Source organism: Staurois parvus, unplaced genomic scaffold, assembly GCF_062004578.1.
Source record: "Staurois parvus isolate SC_StPar_1 unplaced genomic scaffold, SC_StPar_1.0 ptg000007l, whole genome shotgun sequence".
Classification (NCBI taxonomy): Eukaryota; Metazoa; Chordata; class Amphibia; order Anura; family Ranidae; genus Staurois; species Staurois parvus.
Genome location: NW_028317803.1, coordinates 9,894,232 through 9,914,550, shown reverse-complemented (window position 1 = coordinate 9,914,550; position 20,319 = coordinate 9,894,232). Strand labels below are relative to the sequence as shown.

General features: G+C 42.3%; 1 protein-coding gene across 1 annotated transcript in view; it reads right to left on the bottom strand.

Annotated features, from left to right (window-relative positions):
* Positions 1–20,319, bottom strand: part of DIAPH3 (diaphanous related formin 3) — a 1,068,692-nt gene that overhangs the window by 340,516 nt on the left and 707,857 nt on the right. The window contains exon 23 of the mRNA XM_089668393.1: positions 13,318–13,442. Coding sequence (XP_089524519.1) covers positions 13,318–13,442 — 125 coding nt within the window. The remainder of the gene's footprint in view (positions 1–13,317; positions 13,443–20,319) is intronic.

The following is a 20,319-nucleotide window of genomic DNA, read 5'->3' as shown; positions in this document are numbered from 1 at the left end:
CTGTCCACAACCTCAAACAGTCACACTCCAAACTCCACTATGGTGAAGACCAAAGAGCTGTCGAAGGACACCAGAAACAAAATTGTAGACCTGCACCAGGCTGGGAAGACTGAATCTGCAATAGGTAAGCAGCTTGGTGTGAACAAATCAACTGTGGGAGCAATATTTAGAAAATGGATGACATACAAGACCACTGATAATCTCCCTCGATCTGGGGCTCCACGCAAGATCTCACCCCGTGGGGTCAAAATGATCACAAGAACGGTGAGCAAAAATCCCAGCACAACATGGGGGGACCTAGTGAAAGCTGGGACCAACGTAACAAAGGCAACCATCAGTAACACACTATGCTGCCAGGGACTCAGATCCTGCAGTGCCAGACATGTTCCCCTGCTTAAGTCAGTACATGTCCAGGCCCGTCTGAAGTTTGCTAGAGGGCATTTGGATGATCCAGAAGAGGATTGGGAGAATGTCATATGGTCAGATGAAACCAAAATAGAACTGTTTGGTAGAAACACAACTCGTCGTGTTTGGAGGAGAGAGAATGCTGAGTTGCATCCAAAGAACACCATACCTACTGTGAAGCATGGGGGTGGCAACATCATGCTTTGGGGCTTTTTCTCCGCAAAGGGACCAGGGCGACTGATCCATGTACAGGACACAATGAATGGGGCCATGTATCGTGAGATTTTGAGTGCAAACCTCCTTCCATCAGCAAGGGCATTGAAGATGAAACGTGGCTGGGTCTTCCAACATGACAATGATCCCAAACATACCGCCCGGGCAACGAAGGAGTGGCTTCAAAAGAAGTATTTCAAGGTCCTGGAGTGGCCTAGCCAGTCTCCAGATCTCAACCCCGTAGAAAACCTTTGGAGGGAGTTGAAAGTCCGTGTTGCCCAGCGACAGCCCCAAAACATCACTGCTCTAGAGGAGATCTGCATGGAGGAATGGGCCAACATACCAGCAACAGTGTGTGCCAACCTTGGGAAGACTTACAGGAAATGTTTGACCTTTGTCATTGCCAACAAAGGATATATAACAAAGTATTGAGATGAACTTTTGATATTGACCAAATACTTATTTTCCACCATAATTTGCAAATAAATTCTTTCCAAATCAGCCAAATTGTCTGGATTTTTTTCTCATTTTGTCTCTCATAGTTGAGGTCTACCTATGATGCCAATTACCGGCCTCTCTCATCTTCTTTTAAGTGGGAGAACTTGCACAATTGGTGGCTGACTAAATACTTTTTTTGCCCCACTGTGTGTGTGTGTATATATATATATATACTGTATATATACACACACACACACAGTATCTCACAGAAGTGAGTACACCCTTCACATTTTTGTAAATATTTTATTATATCTTTTCATGTGACAACACTGCAGAAATTACGCTTTGCTACAATGTAAAGTAGTGAGTGTACAACTTGTATAACAGTGTAAATTTGCTGCCCCCTCAAAATAGCTCAACACACAGCCAGTACTGTCTAAACTGCTGGCAACAAAAGTGAGCACACCCCTAAGTGAAAATGTCCAAATTGGGCCCAATTAGCCATTTTCCCTCCCAGGTGTCATGTGACTCATTAGTGTTACAAGGTCTCAGGTGTGAATGGGAAGCAGGTGTGTTAAATTTGGTGCTATCGCTCTCATGCTCTCATACTGGTCACTGGAAGTTCAATGGCACCTCATGGCAAAGAACTCTGAGGATCTGAAAAAAAGAATTGTTGCTCTACATATAGACGGACTAGGCTATAAGAAGATTGCCAAAACCCTGAAACTGACCTGCAGCACAGTGGCCAAGACCATACAGCAGTTTAACAGGACAGCATCCACTCAGAACTGGCCTCACCATGGTCGACCAAAGAAGCTGAATGCACATGCTCAGCATCATATCCAAAGGTTGTCTCTTGGAAATAAAAGTATGAGTGCTGCCAGCATTGCTGCAGAGGATGAAGGGGCGGGGGGTCAGCTTGTCAGTGCTCAGACCATATGCCACACGCTGCATCAAATTGGTCTGCATGGCTGTCGTCCTAGAAGGAAGCCGCTTATAAAAAAATGCACAAAGCCCACAAACTGTTTGCTGAAGACAAGCAGACTAAAGACATGGATTACTGGAACCATGTCCTGTGTTCTGATGAGACCAAGATAAATTTATTTGGTTCAGATGGTGTCAAGCGTATGTGGCGGCAACCAGGTGAGGAGTACAAAGACAAGTGTGTCTTGCCTACAGTCAAGCATGGTGGTGGGAGTGTCATGGTCTGGGGCTGCATGAGTGCTACGGCACTGGGGAGCTACAGTTTATTGAGGGAACCATGAATGCCAACATGTACTGTGACATACAGAAGCAGAGCATGATCCCCTCCCTTCAGAGACTGGGCCGCAGGGCAGTATTCCAACATAATGACCCCAAACAAACCTCCAAGAAGACCACTGCCTTGCTAAAAAAGCTGAGGGTAAAGGTGATAGACTGGCCAAGCATGTCTCCAGAACTAAACCTTATTGAGCATCTGTGGGGCATCCTCAAATGGAAGGTGGAGGTGCGCAAGGTCTCTAACAGCCACCAGCTCCGTGATGTTGTCATGGAGGAGTGGAAGAGGACTCCAGTGACAACCTGTAAAGCTCTGGTGAACTCCATGCCCAAGAGGGTTAAGGCAGTGCTGAAAAATAATGGTGGCCACACAAAATACTGACATTTTGGGCCCAATTTGGACATTTTCACTTAGGGGTGTACTCACTTTTGTTGCCAGCAGTTTAGGCATTAATGGCTGTGTGTTGAGATATTTTGAAGGGACAGCAAATTTACACTGTTATACAAGTTGTACGCTCACTACTTTATATTGTAGCAAAGTGCCAATTCTTCAGTGTTGTCACATGAAAAGATATAATAAAATATTTTAAAAATGTGAGGGGTGTACTCACTTCTCACTTAGACATTATTTCTATGATCCCTACACCTAATACAGACCATACCTCTTGGTCCAATTTCAGGCCCATCTATTTATTGAATTGGGATATCAAACTGTAGTCAAAATTCATGCACATCAACTTAATCATATTATTGGTGGCTTAATACACAAGGACCAGGTTGGTTTTATTCCTTGTCACCATGCAAGTGATAACATTAGACGAGAACTTCTTTTGCAGAACTTGGCTCGCAAGAGGCAGTTTCCTTTACATTTGTTAGCTCTGGACATAAAAAAAAGTATTTTCAATTGTCCGGGTTATTAGACAGGGCTGCCCCTTTCTCCCCTAATCTTCACCCTTGCTATAGAACCCTTAGCACTCTGAGCAAACCCAGATATCCAGGGCATTGAAATGGCCTGCTGTCATCATAGACTCTGCCTATTTGCAAATAACGCCGTAATGTTTGTCAACTCCCCTTGCACTACACTGCCCAACCTATTCCGTGTCCTGGACCATTTTCCCTCCTTATCCAGCTTTAAGGTTAACCAACAGAAATCTAAGGTGCTCAATGTATCCCTGCTGACACCCAATGTGCTGTATCTACAGGAAACCTTTCCATTTCAGTGGGAAATCTCTCTTCCTTATCTTGGCATTAAGTTAACTAGTGATCCAACTTTCTCATACCGTATAAATTATCTTCTCATGTTGACCCATCTTACATCCCTTATGTCTTCTTGGCAATCATTGCATGTTTCATTGGTAGGCTGTATAATAAAAATGTCTCTATTGCCTAAGGTCCTTTATTATTTTTTTTTTTTTTGGGGGGGGGGCTTTCCCATAGCGGTACCATTCCACTTTCTAGCATGTGCTGCAGATGGACACCTGAACCCGGAGCGGAGAGAAAGATTAAAGCGACTGGGGGACCGATGCGGCGACCTAAAACCTGGGATGTGCACAACGGTCAGAGCCAAATGTTTAATTCAGCCCAAGCCAGACTCAGAACCGCTTCTCTTTTAGCTGTGTGACTTCTCATGCCTCCCTGATGATTGATGTAAGCCACTACTGTGGCATTGTACAAATGAATCCTGGTCAGGTGACACTGCAGCCAATATGTCGAGCTTTGAAGAGACATTCCAATTGCCCTGAGCTCCAGAATATTGATCAGCAGCGCAAGTGTCTGAAATGTTCTAGTCCCCTTGTAACTGAGCAGGTAGGTGTGTGCCTAACACAATATCACAAACACACAAAGGCAACATTACAGACAGGCCCCATGTCATCTTCCTGGCAAGGTCCAGGCATGGTCAACCCAGAGCAGAGTTGAAAAATAACAGATCTGGAAGCAGCCAAAATGAGGCTTGTTGGTTCTACAGCAGCTAAAGATTATGTGGAGAAAAGAGCACTGAGAAAGTGTGTTGCTTCTTTCAGAGCAGAGAGAAGACTTTAATTCTCCTAAGGACACTAGCAACTGAGGCTAGTGTGAAGGGAATAAATAGGGCTGTCCTCATAGCTTTGTTTGTCAGTGCCCCATTTACAACATAATCTGCATAATCCATTGGTTTTAGAAAAACATTATGTGTCCTTGTAATGTATAATTAAGAAATACAATTTTATTTTCCTTCATTTGTAACTCATTCCTTCTGATTTCCTCTAGTATATTTCAACTGTTTCCAGTCTATATGCACCTGCTCCTGCACATGTTACTCTTTACAGGCTCTTGATAGTGACCACAGTGGTCTTTGACTACACAATTTTTGTCCGCACATCCACATGTAGTCTCTACCAGGGGGACATGTAAAAGGATGAATTTAAAAGTCTGGTCCCCTTAAGTCTGATCCCCTTATTATAGGAAATGCCTGATCAAGGAAATTCATGGCAGTGTCACTAGGTATTCTTTTAGAAAGCCGACTAGAAGTAGATCCTGATTAATAAACATCACGTGAAACCCAGATTAGCGAAAATGGTGTAAAAGTAAATCCAGAGGACAACCACCTTAATGTTAGTATTTTATAAAAGAGAGATAAAAAGGTAATACTGTAGATGAAAGCAGTTTCCGAGCCTTACCTTCTTCAGAGAAGGCAAACATCTGTGCTGATAGGACCCGGTCTTCCATGAGATACAGTTCTACTTTTTTAAGCCAAAGACCCACGGTTGGCGGTTGGGTGCATTTCCAGATAAGGGGAATGCATAATTTAGCTGCATTAAGAAGGCAACAGAGTATAGACTTCATAAAGATTTTGGCAGGTATGTCAGAGACATGAAGAAGAAAGCCAGGTCCTCCGACACCATATAACCAGTACATTTTCCAGATCTCTTCCCAATAATTACTGTATTTTCCGGCGTATAAGACGACTTTTTAACCCATGAAAATCTTCTCAAAAGTCGGGGGTCGTCTTATACGCCGGTATAGGGCGTGCTGACACTTCCAAGCCGGTGTAGCCAGGGGCATATCTGCCTAGGGCGGCACTTTTTAGGGGGGCGGCTCGGTGGTGCCGCCGCCCCCCCCTTCCAACAGAAGGGACACTAAGTACAGGGGTGGGCAAGGGGGCTGCTGTTTCTTACCTGGCTCCGGTCCCAGTCCCACGACGATACAGTCCAGGAAGCGCAGCTGCTCCATTCAGTTCGGCCGCTGCCTCACTCGATGTTCGCTCGGCTCCGCCTCCTCACCGGTGATTGGGCGCCAGAACTGTAGCTCAGGAAAGGCACACAGGCGGCCAATCACCTGCGAGGAGGCGGAGCCGAGCGGCCCCGCTAACATTGAGTGAGGGAGCGGCCGGTAAGTGTGCCGTGCAGATGGTGCTGCTGCAACCACATATGCTGGCTGCAGCAGCACCATGCTGGAACAGGTGTCAGCAAGTGTCATTGGTGTCAGTGGGAGGAATAGTGCCCAATCATTGGTGTCACTGATACTAATGATGGGGCATTATTCCTCCCACTGACACCAACAATGGGACACTATTCCTCCCCCCACTGACACCAACGATGGGGCACTATTCCTCCCCCCCCACTGACACCAACGATGGGGCACTATTCCTCCCCCCCACTGACACCAACGATGGGGCACTATTCCTCCGCCCCCACTGACACCAACGATGGGGCACTATTCCTCCCCCCCACTGACACCAACGATGGGGCACTATTCCTCCCCCCCACTGACACCAACGATGGGGCACTATTCCTCCTCCCCCACTGACACCAACGATGGGGCACTATTCCTCCTCCCCCACTGACACCAACGATGGGGCACTATTCCTCCCCCCCACTGACACCAACGATAGGGAACTATTCCTCCCCCCCACTGACACCAACGATGGGGCACTATTCCTCCCCCCACTGACACCAATGATGGAACACTATTCCTTCCCCCACTGACACCAATGATGGGCTGCTATTCCTCCCACTGACACCAATGATGGTGTGCTATTCCTCCCACTGACACCAATGATGTTACACTATTTCTCCCACTGACACCAATGATAGGACACTATTCCTCCCACTGATACCAATGATGGGGCACTATTCCTCCCACTGACACCAATGATGGAACATTATACCTCCCACTGACACCAATGATGGGGCACAATTCTTCCCACTGACACCAATGAAGGGGCACTATTTCTCCCACTGACACTGATGGAGTACTATTCCTCCCACTGACACTAATGATGGGACACCATTATTGGTGTCAGTGGGAGGAATAGTGCCCCATCATTGGTGTCAGAGCGAGGAATCGTGCCCCATCATTGGTGTCAGTGGGAGGAATAGCACCCCATCATTGGAATACCATACTGAAATACCATACCATATTGAAATCAAATCTTTTGTTTTTTAATTTTTATTTGGTGTGCGTTGGAAGAGCGGTAGTCTTATATGGCGAGTATAGCCCACACCCTATATTTTAACAGGAAAAGGATGGGGTCGTCTTATATGCCGGAAAATACGGTATGTAATATAGGACAGGACCAAAAAAATGTGGAACATTTCCCCCAACTCTTCCTTGCATCAACAGCACCAGAAGTGTTCAGAAAGAGTTTATGTGTGATACCTCAGGATCAGAATTTTGAAATTGGTTTCCTGAATTCTCATGCAAATCGAGGATTTCAGGGCAAATCTTATGTTAGTTCATTAGACCATTGTTAACGTCCTACCCAGATTTGATTCACATTTTCTGATGGAGGGCAGGTGTTGATCTTCGGGAAGGGGGGGGCATCACCAATAAAGAATAAGCCTTTGAGAGAGCATGAGGGAGAGTTTCCAGGTCAGAACAGTACTCCTCTAACATGGTGAGCCAGACATAAAGTGTGTGGGGGTGGAAGAGATTTAAAAAAATTATGCAAGTGCAAAGCCCTCCAAAAATCTATTCGGAAGGGAACCATAGAGCCCGCCAGCAGTCAGAGGGAAGGCCAGCTTTCCGCTGTCAGGAAGTGGGATGTCTGGAACCTCTCAGACACCAACAAGGGTCTAGCTTGAAGACCATGAGGAAAGAGCGGATTTCCAAAGATAGGAAAACATGAAGAGTCATTGGGCATAAGCATAGTAGTAGTTGAGAGCAAACACGAGTCATGGTTTCAATTAAAGAGTGTGCTTTGAAAGCAGGAGAAAAGGCTCCATAACATCATAGTGCTCAACGTAAAGGGTTTGTGTCTGTTCCAGTCTGGGGCAAAGCTTAAGGTTTGTATGCAGACACCAGTCAACTAATTATTTAAGTGAGCAGCTTGGTAGTATTTATATAAGTCTGGAAGGGTCAGTCCTCCACATTATTTTGGCCATGTCAACAGGTGGTGGTGAATTCGGGGTCGTTTGTGGGCCAAGATGAACTCAGTGAAAAGTAATTGGACTTGTAGAAAATATTGAAGGGGTATAGCGATAGGCAGGGCCTGGAAAAGGCATAGGAATTTTGGTAGTATACTCATTTTGATGATATTGCATCTCCCGAACAATGAATGTATTCCATGGTGCAACGTCCTCAAGATGGTGCGTATTCTGCCCAAAAGTGGAAGGAAGTGAAGGTCAAGTGTACTGAGGTATTTCAGAGCTGAGTCTGTCCAATTAAAGTGGAAGTTGAGTTGCAAGGTCCAAAAAGAGAAGGTGGTATCACCACTCCCATCGACTCACATTCATGGAGGAGGTTAGGGAGAGATTGCAGGGGTGGGAAGGGAGAAAAGCATGTTGTCTGCATATGCCAATATCTTAGGGGAAAGGGGGCATCCCTGCCAAATCCCATTGGTAAATAGGGAAAGGGTCTAATAGAACTCCGCTGGCCCGACAGATGCCGTCGGTGAAGAATAAACAGGCAATATCCAATTAAACATTATATCCTTGAGTCCAATGTGATGCAAAACTGCCAACATAATCGCCAATTTACCCAATCAAAGGCCTTCTCGGCATCAGTGCCCAAAACTACACAAGGTATGTGCTTTTGGTTGGCTATGTGGTTCAAGTTCAGGACCTTGATCATACAGTCCTATGCCTCACGTGTCAGGATAAACCCAACTTGATCAAGATGAATCAGATCTGGCAGGTGTTTTTGGAGACAAGAGGCCAAAAGTTTGGTGAACAACTTTAAGTAGGCATTCAGCAGTGATATTGGCCTGTAACTGCCACATGAGGTAGGGTCTTTACCCTCTTTATGGAGGACTAAGATGTGAGCTTTTAAGGTTTCTGGTAAAAAAAAAAAAAAAGAGGTTGTGGGATTGAACACATTAAATATTTTGACCATGAAGGGGCCCAGGGAGGGGAATACAATTTTGTAACATTGTAATGTAAATCCGTCGGGCCTAGGGGATTTGCCCGTTTTAGTAGAATTTACTGCCACTTGAAGTTCCTCTAATGTAACAGGACATTCAAGATCAACCCTAATAGGAGAGTCTAGTCTGGACATGCGGGAGACAGTCAAGTAGGCCTCAATTTGTTTCTGAGTGAGAGATACTGACTGTAAATTATAAAGAGAGGAATAGAAGGCACCAATGCTTGAGCAATCTGTTTAGGAAGAATGGCCTTCCGCCCATCAGGACAGGATATTGTGAGGAATATATGTTGCCAACCGTTGGTGCCGGAGAGATCTGGCCATTAGTCGGCCACATTTATCACCAGATTTGTATGACATTTTCTGACAAGTTTGTAATGCAGCATTTGCCTTATAACGCAACAGGTCGGAACACAGAAGGTCCCTCCCCAAGGTCAAAGATGGAGTATGTTTGTGTCACGACTCCAATTTGTTAATGTCAGCTAGGAGGGATTCCAGTTGCGCATTCCGCTTCAATTTGATCTACCAAACCATATTTGCTCAGAATACCCCTGATAACCACTTTATGGGCTTCCCAAATGACTCCAGGTTTACTATCTGGGGTATCGTTCATCTGAAAGAAGCAACCTAATTCCTTGATCACATCAGCCAAGATGGTCAGGTCTTGGAGAAGGCTCTCATTAAGCTTCCAAGTCGGGGTTCTGGATGAGGTGTAGTCAGAAAGGGCATATGTCAGTGTGATAGGGGCATGATCTGACCAGGTGACATTACCTATGGAGGATTCTGTGACTGCATATAATTGGTGTATGTGGAATCAAAAATAAATCTATATGGGAGTATAGTTTATGAGAGGAAGAGTAGAACATGTAGTCACATTCCCCTGGGTGCAGTAATCGCCATATGTCTAACTGTGCTCTATGCAAAGCTTGTGATATCCGCTTGCAGGCTCCAGGAGGAATGGAGGAGGTGCTCAAGGATGTATCCACAATGGAAACCGGAGGGACATTGAAGTCACCACCGAGGATCAGTTGTAATGTAAATTCATGAAGTTTGGTAAGGTTATTAATGAGGAAGAAGTCCTGATGATCATTAGAGGCGTAGAGGGTGGCTAAAATGACCTTAAGTCCCCCAATTAATCCTCTGAGGAACAGGAAGCGGCCTTCAGCATCAACAAGGGCATGTAGGCATGTCCAAGGTACCCTGTTAGATATGACCATGAATACCCCCCCTTTGATTTGTTAGAAGAATGGTATGTCAGGGGGTAAAACCTGTTTTTTTGTTAGTAGAGGGAGTTTGTCATCTCTGAAGGGTGTTTTCTGAATAAATTCTATGTCCACATGCAGACATTTCAGGTCATGGAAAAGAATGATGCACATTTCTTTCCGGAGTATTAAGCTCTTTAGCATTAAGGGACACAACACGAATGACACACATCTCCCCCGTCAACCCAATCCACCAGAAAAAAAAAAAGAAACGGGGGGGGGGGGGGAGCGGGTGGTTGTAGGAAAAGGAAGTAGAAATTAGATAAGGAAGATGGAGAGGAAAGAAAAAAAAAATAGGCAAGAGGAAGGAAGTAGGGATAGGCAGAAACAGAAGGCGCTACCAGCCTAAGAGACCATAAATAATAAGTTCTATTGTGCTCTCCGACCAATGGCCAATTATAAGAGTGTGGGCCTAAGTGGGGAAGTGGTTAGAGATAGTCCAGGAAAGAGCTCCAGGCCATGTCCAGACCACGCCCCCTTCCACACTTTTTTTTTTAACTTGCATTCAATTTGGGACCTTTAACAATAGTACTGAATTAAAGTGGTAACAAACCTCCCAAAAAAAAAAAAAAATGGGTCCCTGCAGGTTTAGGTCATAATGTACTCGTATGCACCTCATACTAACACATTATGACAGACTTACCTGTATAAAGCCCTCCCGTGCCACGTTGTTACAGCTCCCCAATGTGGCCATCTTCACCCGGTCTTCCTTGCAGGATCCACCATGACATCACTCCCACACATATACGTAGGAGCTCTCAGCTGCAGCAAGGAGCTCTGAAGGTCTGGCACGCTGTGCTGTCCTCTCAGAGCACATGCACTGGTTACATCACCAGCTACATGCTGTGTGATTATCTCCTAAACAGTGCACGTTTAGGAGATATTCACTGTACCTACCAGTAAGCCTAATTATAGGCTTACCTGTAGTTACAACTTACAAAGTGGACTTTAGTTCCACTTTAACCTCCCTACCGGTCTGATTATGTCCATATTTCTGTGCTCAAAGCGGTACTTTTTTTGCATGGAAATATGTATTTTTTTTTATTGTAGGCCTGTAATTTTTAGGAATAACTCACTGAAGTCTGTCCGAGCAAGAGTCTAGTAAACATCCCCGATATGTTACAATTTGAAACACGAAATCATAAATTATAATTTAATAAATAACACTGTTCAACAAATTTTTATTTTTTGCCAATTTTGGAAACAAAAGGATCCATTTCTTAATGAATTTCACATTCTGAGTTCAAATATAACAATGAAATTTGTCAATTGGCTCTAGTTTTTCTGTAAACGGAAAGTTTTCTACTATAGGCGTAATGACTACATAATGCACAATAATTATATAGATAGATGTCTTTCCACAAATATAAAGCAAGTGATATTGACTACATAACAAAGCCTAAATGGCATAATATATTGCATAGGATTACCAAGAAAAATTATAGCCATAAGCTAAGTTGAATCATTTTAATACTTAGGATTCTCACTAGTTTTGTCTTCAGTTTGTGTCGGTTTTGCTTCTCTTGGCTTTTCTCTTGTATTCGAGGAAAGGGCTCTCTCTTACAACTGCACGTGACTACACGCTTCAGGTTCTTCCTCACTTGACTCAACCACGAAGGATTCTGGTGCTTTAGGAATTGGTAGCCCCTCTCCATGAGGAACTGGACGTATTGCCGATGGAATATTTGGATAGTGCACAGATAACTTTTTCTTCTTATTTAGCCCTTTTACAATTGGAGGCACCATACAAAAGTAACAATTACTAACATGATCTGTTGGCTCTCTCCAAATCATTGGCACAGCGAAAGGCATAGATGCCTTTTTTCCATTCAACCATTGCTCCAGTGCCGTCCCACAAGAATTGCAGCATATATGTGGTGCCCAGCTCTTGTCCTGGTCTCCTATCTTGCAGCCAAAATACAAGTTGTAGGCTTTCTTAATCATTCCTGTTATCCTCCTTTTTTGTGAGATAAAAGTTATTTCACCGCAGATATAGCAGAAATTATCTGCTTTATTCACACAAGTTCGAGGCATTACTGAGTAGCCTATATAAGCATAAAACGAAATGTAAAGACGCTGTCGAACTACAATCAGCTACAGATACTGCAGCTTTTATGCAGTGAAGTGATGCAATTAAAGGCTAATATTGCATCATCTCAGTATACATGCAATTTTCTATTGGTCACCAGTATCAATTGCGCAATATGCAGCTGAAGTTGCATCATAATTTTGAATGGCTTACGTCATTAGATGGGTGAATATATCATGGAAACTAGAGCCAATCAACATTTTTTAGGGTCATTTTCGTTTTCAGCACCCCAAAATTATGTAAGATTAGCTAATTTTATGCCCAAAACTTTTTACCTGTTGAACAGTGTAATCATAAAAAATAATAATATAATAATTAATTTAATTCAATAATATAATCAAACCAAAAACACTAAAATTTGAAATATAGCGCCAAGTTCGCACATCACTGAGCAAAGTCGCAAAATCGTTATCAGTGTCCGATGACGAATTTCCCCAAGAATCATTATCACTCAATTCTGCAAGTAGTTCTAATTTATTGTCGCTGTTCTCTAGCCGGTCTAAAACCGATTTTGACCTAAAGGGACGCTTTTTGGATGGCATGGACATTTCTCAGTTTCCAGGCAGAAAGAACAGTAAAAATGCAGGCAGGGCACAGGACAAAGCACTCGGGACAAAATGTATGTGAAATGGTTTGATACAGTAATGGAATACTATGTGATTTTAGTGTATTTAGTGAATGTCACTTTTTGTCATTTTCAAATTTCCCGCCAATTCCGTCCCCCATACGCCCCGACGTCGCAGGGAATAGAACCCAGAAGACGGATGCTGGCATCAGCCAGAGGACATTACAGGGGACACTGCAGGAGATACAAGGCGAGAGCGCAGGACAAGGTAAGACAAGAACAGATCCCGGAGCAGCGCCGCATGGTAACCCCGAGTGTAGCTCGGGGTTACAGCTTTTTGTAATTAAACTTTACCCCGAGCTATACTGGGGAATACCGCCAGGGAGGTTAAGCATGTATTACATACTGTATATGTAGGAAATAAAATATACACAACATAACTCCATGTGCATACAAGTACCTCCCCCCCCAAAAAAAAAATTATGGTTATTTATGCTAAACAAAATACATCTTACAAAAGAACTTTTTCACAATTCACTTCCTTTCTGTCAGAACTATAGGCCTCAGCTCTTGAAGAAACCTTTTACTCACAGCAAGCGGTCTTTTTAGTGTTAAACTGTTTACAGCCTTAGAAGCATGGAAGCTGAAAAAAAACACAAAGGGGTTACGGGAACAGATTTAAAATGTTAAGTAAATTCTCAGTTTATTCAGCCAGCCCTACATAAGGCATGTAGCTGTCAAAAGGATATGGACATCTTTGTCACAAACTTGTCATGTACATCATCAGAAGGGGGAAAGGTCTCCAAATCCTTCTCAATCTGCTGAAGCTGTCGCTCCATGTGCTTAATTGTCTTCTCCAGATTCTCGGCAGACACTAAATAAAGCAATAAAAAAATGTTTTAAGAGCAATTCAAACGCATTACTGAAGACAACATACAAGTTTTTTTTTTTTAATTAGGTATGCTTAGGGAAAGCACAATGATGGCACTCCCAGAGCATAGGGTGATAAAAAGTATTAACTTCTTCAGCCCCAGCCACTGCATTAGTACGTTTGCAGGGCGGCACGGCTGCGCAAAACCACGTTTTAAAGTGTGGTTTTGCAAAACAGGTAGGGGGCGCGCGTGAGGCCCCAAGTCAGTTCCCCCCAGTGTCAAAATGTCCGCCGCAGTCCTGCCATAAGTCGCTGATCGCCGCCATATGTCGCTGATCGCCACCATTATTAGTATAAAAAAATTTTTTTAAATCCCAGTATCTTTCCCGCCATTTGTAAACGCTATAACGTTCATGTAAACCAATTAATTTACACATATTGGGATTTTTTTTTAGCAGAGACATGTCGCAGAATGCATTTTGGATGAAATTTGTGACAAAATTTCATTTTTTAATTTTTTTTACTGGACATGTTTTATAGCGAAAAGTCCAAAATATTGTTTTTTTTTCTCAAAATTGTCAGCCTTTTTTTTTTATAGCACAAAAAATTAAAAATGCACAGGCGATCAAATACCACCGAAAGAAAGCTCAATTTGTGGGAAAAAAAGGATGTAAATTTAATTTGGGTGCAGTGTTGCATGACCACGCAATTGTCAGTTAAAAGTAACGCAGCGCCGTAACACAAACCTCTTCTGTAACCGCTTCCTGACCACCCTACAGCAGAAATACTGCTACAGGGCGGCATGGGTACGCATATATACGTGATTCGCACTCCCGTGGTTTTCACACCCCTCCCAGATAGCGTCAGATTGCCCATCAGTACACCAGTCATCACATTTAACCCCTTGATTGCCAGGAGCACGCTCATGTACAATAAACCTCCATTGCTAGTATAGTGTCTGAACGGGTCAATATCTTTGATCAGGTCAGCACTATACCAGCATTCACATCTCCAAAAACACAGCGCTAGCGGGATCAGACCCGGCACCTGCCAAAACCTGCGTTTAGCCCCCAGGATTCTCCCCCAGCAAGTGCCGTGTCAGTAGGTCACTGTCACTTGATACATTGCACACAAAACCGCAGTGTTCGCAGACTCAGGACTGATCTCTGTTAGCACTTGCCAGTAAATTGTGATGACTCTCATATGCAGCAGAGTGCCAGTACTAGTGCCGCTCTACCTTTTGGTGAAGTGGCGAGTACCAGCGGTCTAGTACATCTTGGTCTTTCACATACCTCCTTGATTTTTGGAGCGGTTTTTCACGGAATATCTGTGATTTAATATGCGTTGATTGTGATCAAAGCAGTTTATATGCACAACAATTTATCACTGCCAACCCAAATTCAAACCTTGCCAGACCAGTCGCATGGAAACTCATTACGGTTTTCAAATTTACATTTTTTTTTGGGCCTAACCCTCAACATGGGCATTACTAAAAGAAATGAATTGCGGTTGTATTGGTCCACAGACCCGATTCATCATATGCCGTGTTCTCTGCTGCCATGGCCAGGCATAGATATGAGAGTATAATGTGTTTTATGCATTTCAGCAACAATACACCCTGACATCCTCGGGGTAACCCTGAATTTGACCGGCTCCACAAAATTCAGCCCCTCGCAAATCACCTTAACCTAAAATTTGCAGATGTCTATACTCCCCAGCAAAACATCTGCGTTGATGAGTCCCTTATTAATTTTTCTGGCCGCCTTGCATTCAAACAATTTCTCCCCTGCAAGCGTGCCAGATATGGGGTCAAGATGTACAAGACCTGTGAGAGGACAACAGGCTATACTTATAAGTTTCGGATTTACGAGGGAAAAGATAGTCATGTGGAGCCCGCCTGGATGCCCAGACTACATGGGGAGCAGTGGTAAGATAGTTTGGGACTTGGTGTCATCATTTCTCCATATGGGGTACCACTTATACGTGGACAATTTTTATTCAAGCGTGCCACTATTTAGACATTTATTCAATCTTGAAACTGGCACTTGTGGCAAAGTGTGACCTAATGTGTGCCCACCATTAGAAGTGGGTGGATGCAGGTCGTATATTCTAATCTGGCTGTATACAAAAAAAAAAAAAAAAAAGAACATAGCATATATAACCAACAAGGACCAGCGATATACTGGTACATCACTGGATTTGAATGGTTATACCAGGATGATGCCTACAGCTGCAGGCATCATCCTGGTATCGTTTTTTTCAGTCGGTGATCAGCTTTCATGTAAAAGCAATTCTAGTGGGTAATTAGCTTCAAGATTGCTTTTACAAGCAGTGGGAGATGATGTCCCCCCTCCTCCGCTGCCTTCCACGGCCTTCTCGGGCAGTCCCGTGCCATCGGGGGAACCTGAGAATGCAGCCGGTGTTTCTGCCAGCTGACCATAGAGCTGATTGGAGACCAGAATGGTGCCAATCATCTCTATAGTCTAAGAATTCGGAAGCTACAAGCATTTCATCACTTCAGTTTTGCAGGATATAAACAGCGCCATTTGTAAATTGGGAAAGCATCTGATCACACCGATTTTGGTTTGATTATATAATGTAAGGGCAGAGGAGATATCTAGAGTCTGAAAGACCACAGATTTCTCAAAAATCCCATGACCATTGAAGTTATAGGGGTTATTTGCATTCCCTGTTATAGCATTAAAAGTGATGAAAAAAAAAAATGAAAAAGGTACAATGTAAAAATAATAATAATAAAAAAAAAATCAAAATAACTAAAAAAAAAAAAAAAATTGCCCCTCCCATGCGCGCACACCTGTGTGCACAAGCCTTGACCCTGTGTCATTATGTAAACAGCGGATGCACCATGCATGTGAGGTATTGCCGTGAACGTCAGATCAAGGGCAGTAATTCTAACACTAGTCCTCCTCTGTAAATCTAAAATGGTGGCTTTTAAAGCGCTGCCTATGGATATTAAAAATGTTTGCAGTTTGTCACCATTGAATGGGGTATGCACAGTTTTAAAGCATGTCATGTTTGGTATCCATTTACTCGGCATACCATTATATTTTATATTTTACCAAACAATTGGCCAATATATTGTGTTTTTGTGCATTAAAAGTAAAAAAAGTGCATTTTTTTTTTTTTTAAATTGCTTTTGAAAAATCACTGTGCGAGTACTATGTGCCATACAAAATTGTAGTACCCACCATTTTATTCACTAGGGTGTCTGCTTTAAAAAAATATATAATGTTTGGGGGTTTAAATTAATTTCCTAGCAAAAAATACAGATTTTTTTCATGTGAACAAAAAGGCTTGGTCTTCAGGTGGTTAGAAGAGTGAATGATGTGTGGCATAAACTTCTAATGCTGGGCATAAAACGCCCCCACCCCCCAAAATGACCCCTTTTTGGAAAGTAGTCACCCCAAACTATTTGCTGAGAGGAATGTTGAATCAATAGAAGAATTTATTTTTTTTACCACAAGTTTTTGGAAAATGACAAAAATAAATATATATATATATATTTTTTTTACACAAAATTGTCACTTAAATGATTTACTGCTCACACATGCCATGGTTATATGTGGAATTACTCCCCAAAATACATTTTGCTACTTCTACTTCTCCCGAGTATGGGTGTACCACATGAGAGACTTTTTGTCAGTCTAGCCAAGTACAGGACCCCAAAATCCAATAAGCACCTTCAGGCTTTTAAAGGGCTTTATTTCCTCATTACACTTCCAGACTACCTATCACAGTGGTCATTGGATTTCAGGCTCCTGTATGTGGCTAGGCTCCCAAAAAGTCTCACATGTGGTATCCCCATACTCAGTAGAAGTAGCAGAATGTATTTTGGGGTGTAATTCCACATATACTCATGGCTTGTGCGAGAAATAAATCATTTAAATGACAACTTCGTGTAAAAAAAAAAAATGTTTTTGTCATTTTCCAGAAACTTGTGGAAAAAAAATAAATCTTCCATGGACTCAATATGGCTCTCAGCAGATAGCTTAGGGTGTCTAATTTCCAAAAAGGGGTCATTTGAGGGTGTTTGTACTATTCTGGTATTTTAGCACCTCAAGAAATGTGATGGGCAGTCAGAAAGTAAAAGCTATGTAAATTCCATTATCTATACCATAGTTTGTAGACGCTATAACTTTCACAAAAAGCAATCAATATACACTTATTGGGATTTTTTTAACCAAAAACATGTATCAGAATACATTTTGGCCTAAATTTATGACGAAATTTTAGTTTTTTTTAGATATTTTTTATGACCAAAATGAGAAAATAATGTTTTTTTTCAAAAAAAAATTTTTCTTCAAAATTTATTTGGTTATAGTGCCAAAAATAAAAAGTGCACAGGTGATCAAATACCACCAAAAGAATGCTCTATTTGTGTTAAAAAAAGGACATAAATTTAATTTATGTACCATATTGCATGACTGCGCAATTGTCCGTTAAACTAGGGCAGTGCTGTATAGCAAAAAAATGACGTAAATTGCATAGTTTGTAGACGCTATAACTTTCACACAAAGCAATCAATATACACTTATTGGGGGGGGGGGGGGGGGTTACCAAAAACATGTAGCAGAATACATTTTGGCCTAAATTTATAACTAACTTTGAGTTTACTATATATTTTTTATAGCTGAAAGTAAAAAATATTGTTTTTCTTCAAACTATTTGGTCTTTTTTTGTTTATAGCGTGAAAAATAAAAAGCGCACAGGTGATCAAATACCACCGAAAGAAAGCTCTATTTGTGTGGAAAAAAAGGACGTAAATTTCGTTTAGGTACAGCATTGCATGACCGCACAATTAGTTGAATTAGTGCAGCGCCGAGTAGCAAAAAGAGGCCTGGTCATTAAGGGGGGTAAATCCTCAGGAGCTCAAGTGGTTAATAGATATACAGTATAGTGCATTCTTGAAGTATTCAGACCACTTTTTTCAGTTTTATGTTGCAGCCTTATACTACAGTTGCTTATATCTTTTTTTTTTTTTTTTTTTAATTAACCTATACTCTGTACTCCAAAAAACACAAAGTTAATACAGAATTTTTTAAACATCTGTTCATTTATTAAAAAGAAAAAAAACCCTGAAATATCACATATGGTTGAGTATTCAGACACTTTACGTAGTACTTTTTTGAAGCACCTTTGGTGGCAATTACAACCTCAAGTCTTTTTGGTTATGATGGTACAAGTTTTGCACACTTGGATTGGGGGGTTTTCTGGCTGGGCCACTGTAGAGTTGTCCATAACACACTCCTGTGTTGTCTTGGTTGCGTGCTTAGGATCGTTGTCCTGTTGGAAGATGAATCTTCGATCCAGTCCAAAGTCCTGAGTACTGTGCAACAGATGTTAATTGAGGATATCCCTGTAATTTGCTCCAATGAGCTTTCTCTCAATCTTGGCCAGTCTCCCGGTCCCTGCAGCTGAAAAACATCCCCACAGCATGATGCTTCCAGCACCATGCTTCACTGTTGGGATGGTATTGGGAAGGTGATGAGTGATGCTTGATTTCCTCCAAAGTTTAGATTTGAGGCCAAGTGGTTCAATCTTGGTTTCATCAGACCAAATAGTCTTGTTCCTTACAGAGTCCTTTAGGTGCTTTTTTTGCAAACTCAAAGCAGGCTTTCATGTGTTTTTCACATAGAGAGAAGAGGCTTCCGGCTAGCCACTGTGCCATAAAGCACAGATCGGTGGAGAGCTGCAGTGATGGTTGTCCTTCTGGAACTTTGTCCCATTTTCACACCTCTGGAGCTCACTCAGAATGAACACCGGGTTTTTGGTTACCTCTCTAAGGCCCTTCTCATCTGATTGCTCAGTTTGGCCAGGCAACCAGCTCTTGGAAGAGTCCTGATTGAGCCAAACATCTAAGATTTAATTTTTTTTAATAGCCTTTTCCAGATCTGTGCTTTGCAATAATCCTGTGTCTGGGCTCTGAAGGCAGTTCCTTTGACCTCAAGACTTTTGCTCTGATACAGTATGCTTTGTCAGCCGAGAGGCCATTTATAGAGAGGTGTGTGCCTTTCCAAATCATGCCCAATCAATTTCATTGACCAAAGGTGGACTCCAGTCATGGTGTAGAAGCATTTCAGCAGTGATGAAGAAGTAATGGGAGGCGCCTAACCTAAATTTTGTTGCTGCAAAAGGTCTGAATGCTTATACCAATGTGATTTCAGTTTTTAATTTTCCATGCATTTGCAAACATTTCTAAAATTCTATTTCACTTTGTCACTATGGGCTACTGAGTATAGATTGATGAGGGTGGGAAACAAAAAAAAACAACAATATCAGGCTGCACATAACAATATTGACACTGTAAAGTTATAATATTTTATCTTTTTTTTTCTGCTAGGAGACATTTTCCAAAATACAAAATGACTCACAGTTTTGGATAAGTTGGTGAAGGGTTAAATATACTCTATATTGCCAAAAGTATTCAAATCATTTGATTCAGGTATTCCAATCACCTCCATGGCCACAGGTGTATAAAATCAAGCACCTATACATAAAGACTGCTTCTATAAATATTTGTGAAATAATGGATTGCTCTCAGGAGCTCAGTGAATTCAAGCATGGTAACGTGATAGGTTGCCACCTGTGCAACAAGTCCATCCGTGAAATTTCCTTGCTATTAAATATTCCATAGTAACTGTTACTGGTATTATAACAATGTGGAAGCAACTGCAAACAACAGCAACTCAGCCACAAAGTGGTAGGCCACGTAAAATGACAGACCGGGTCAGTGCACGCTGAAGCACACAGTGCGCAGCAGTCGCCAACTGTCTGCAGAGTTAATAGTTAAAGACCTCCAAACGTTATGTGGCCTTCAGATTAGCACAACAGTGTGTAGAGAGCTTAATGGAATGGGTTT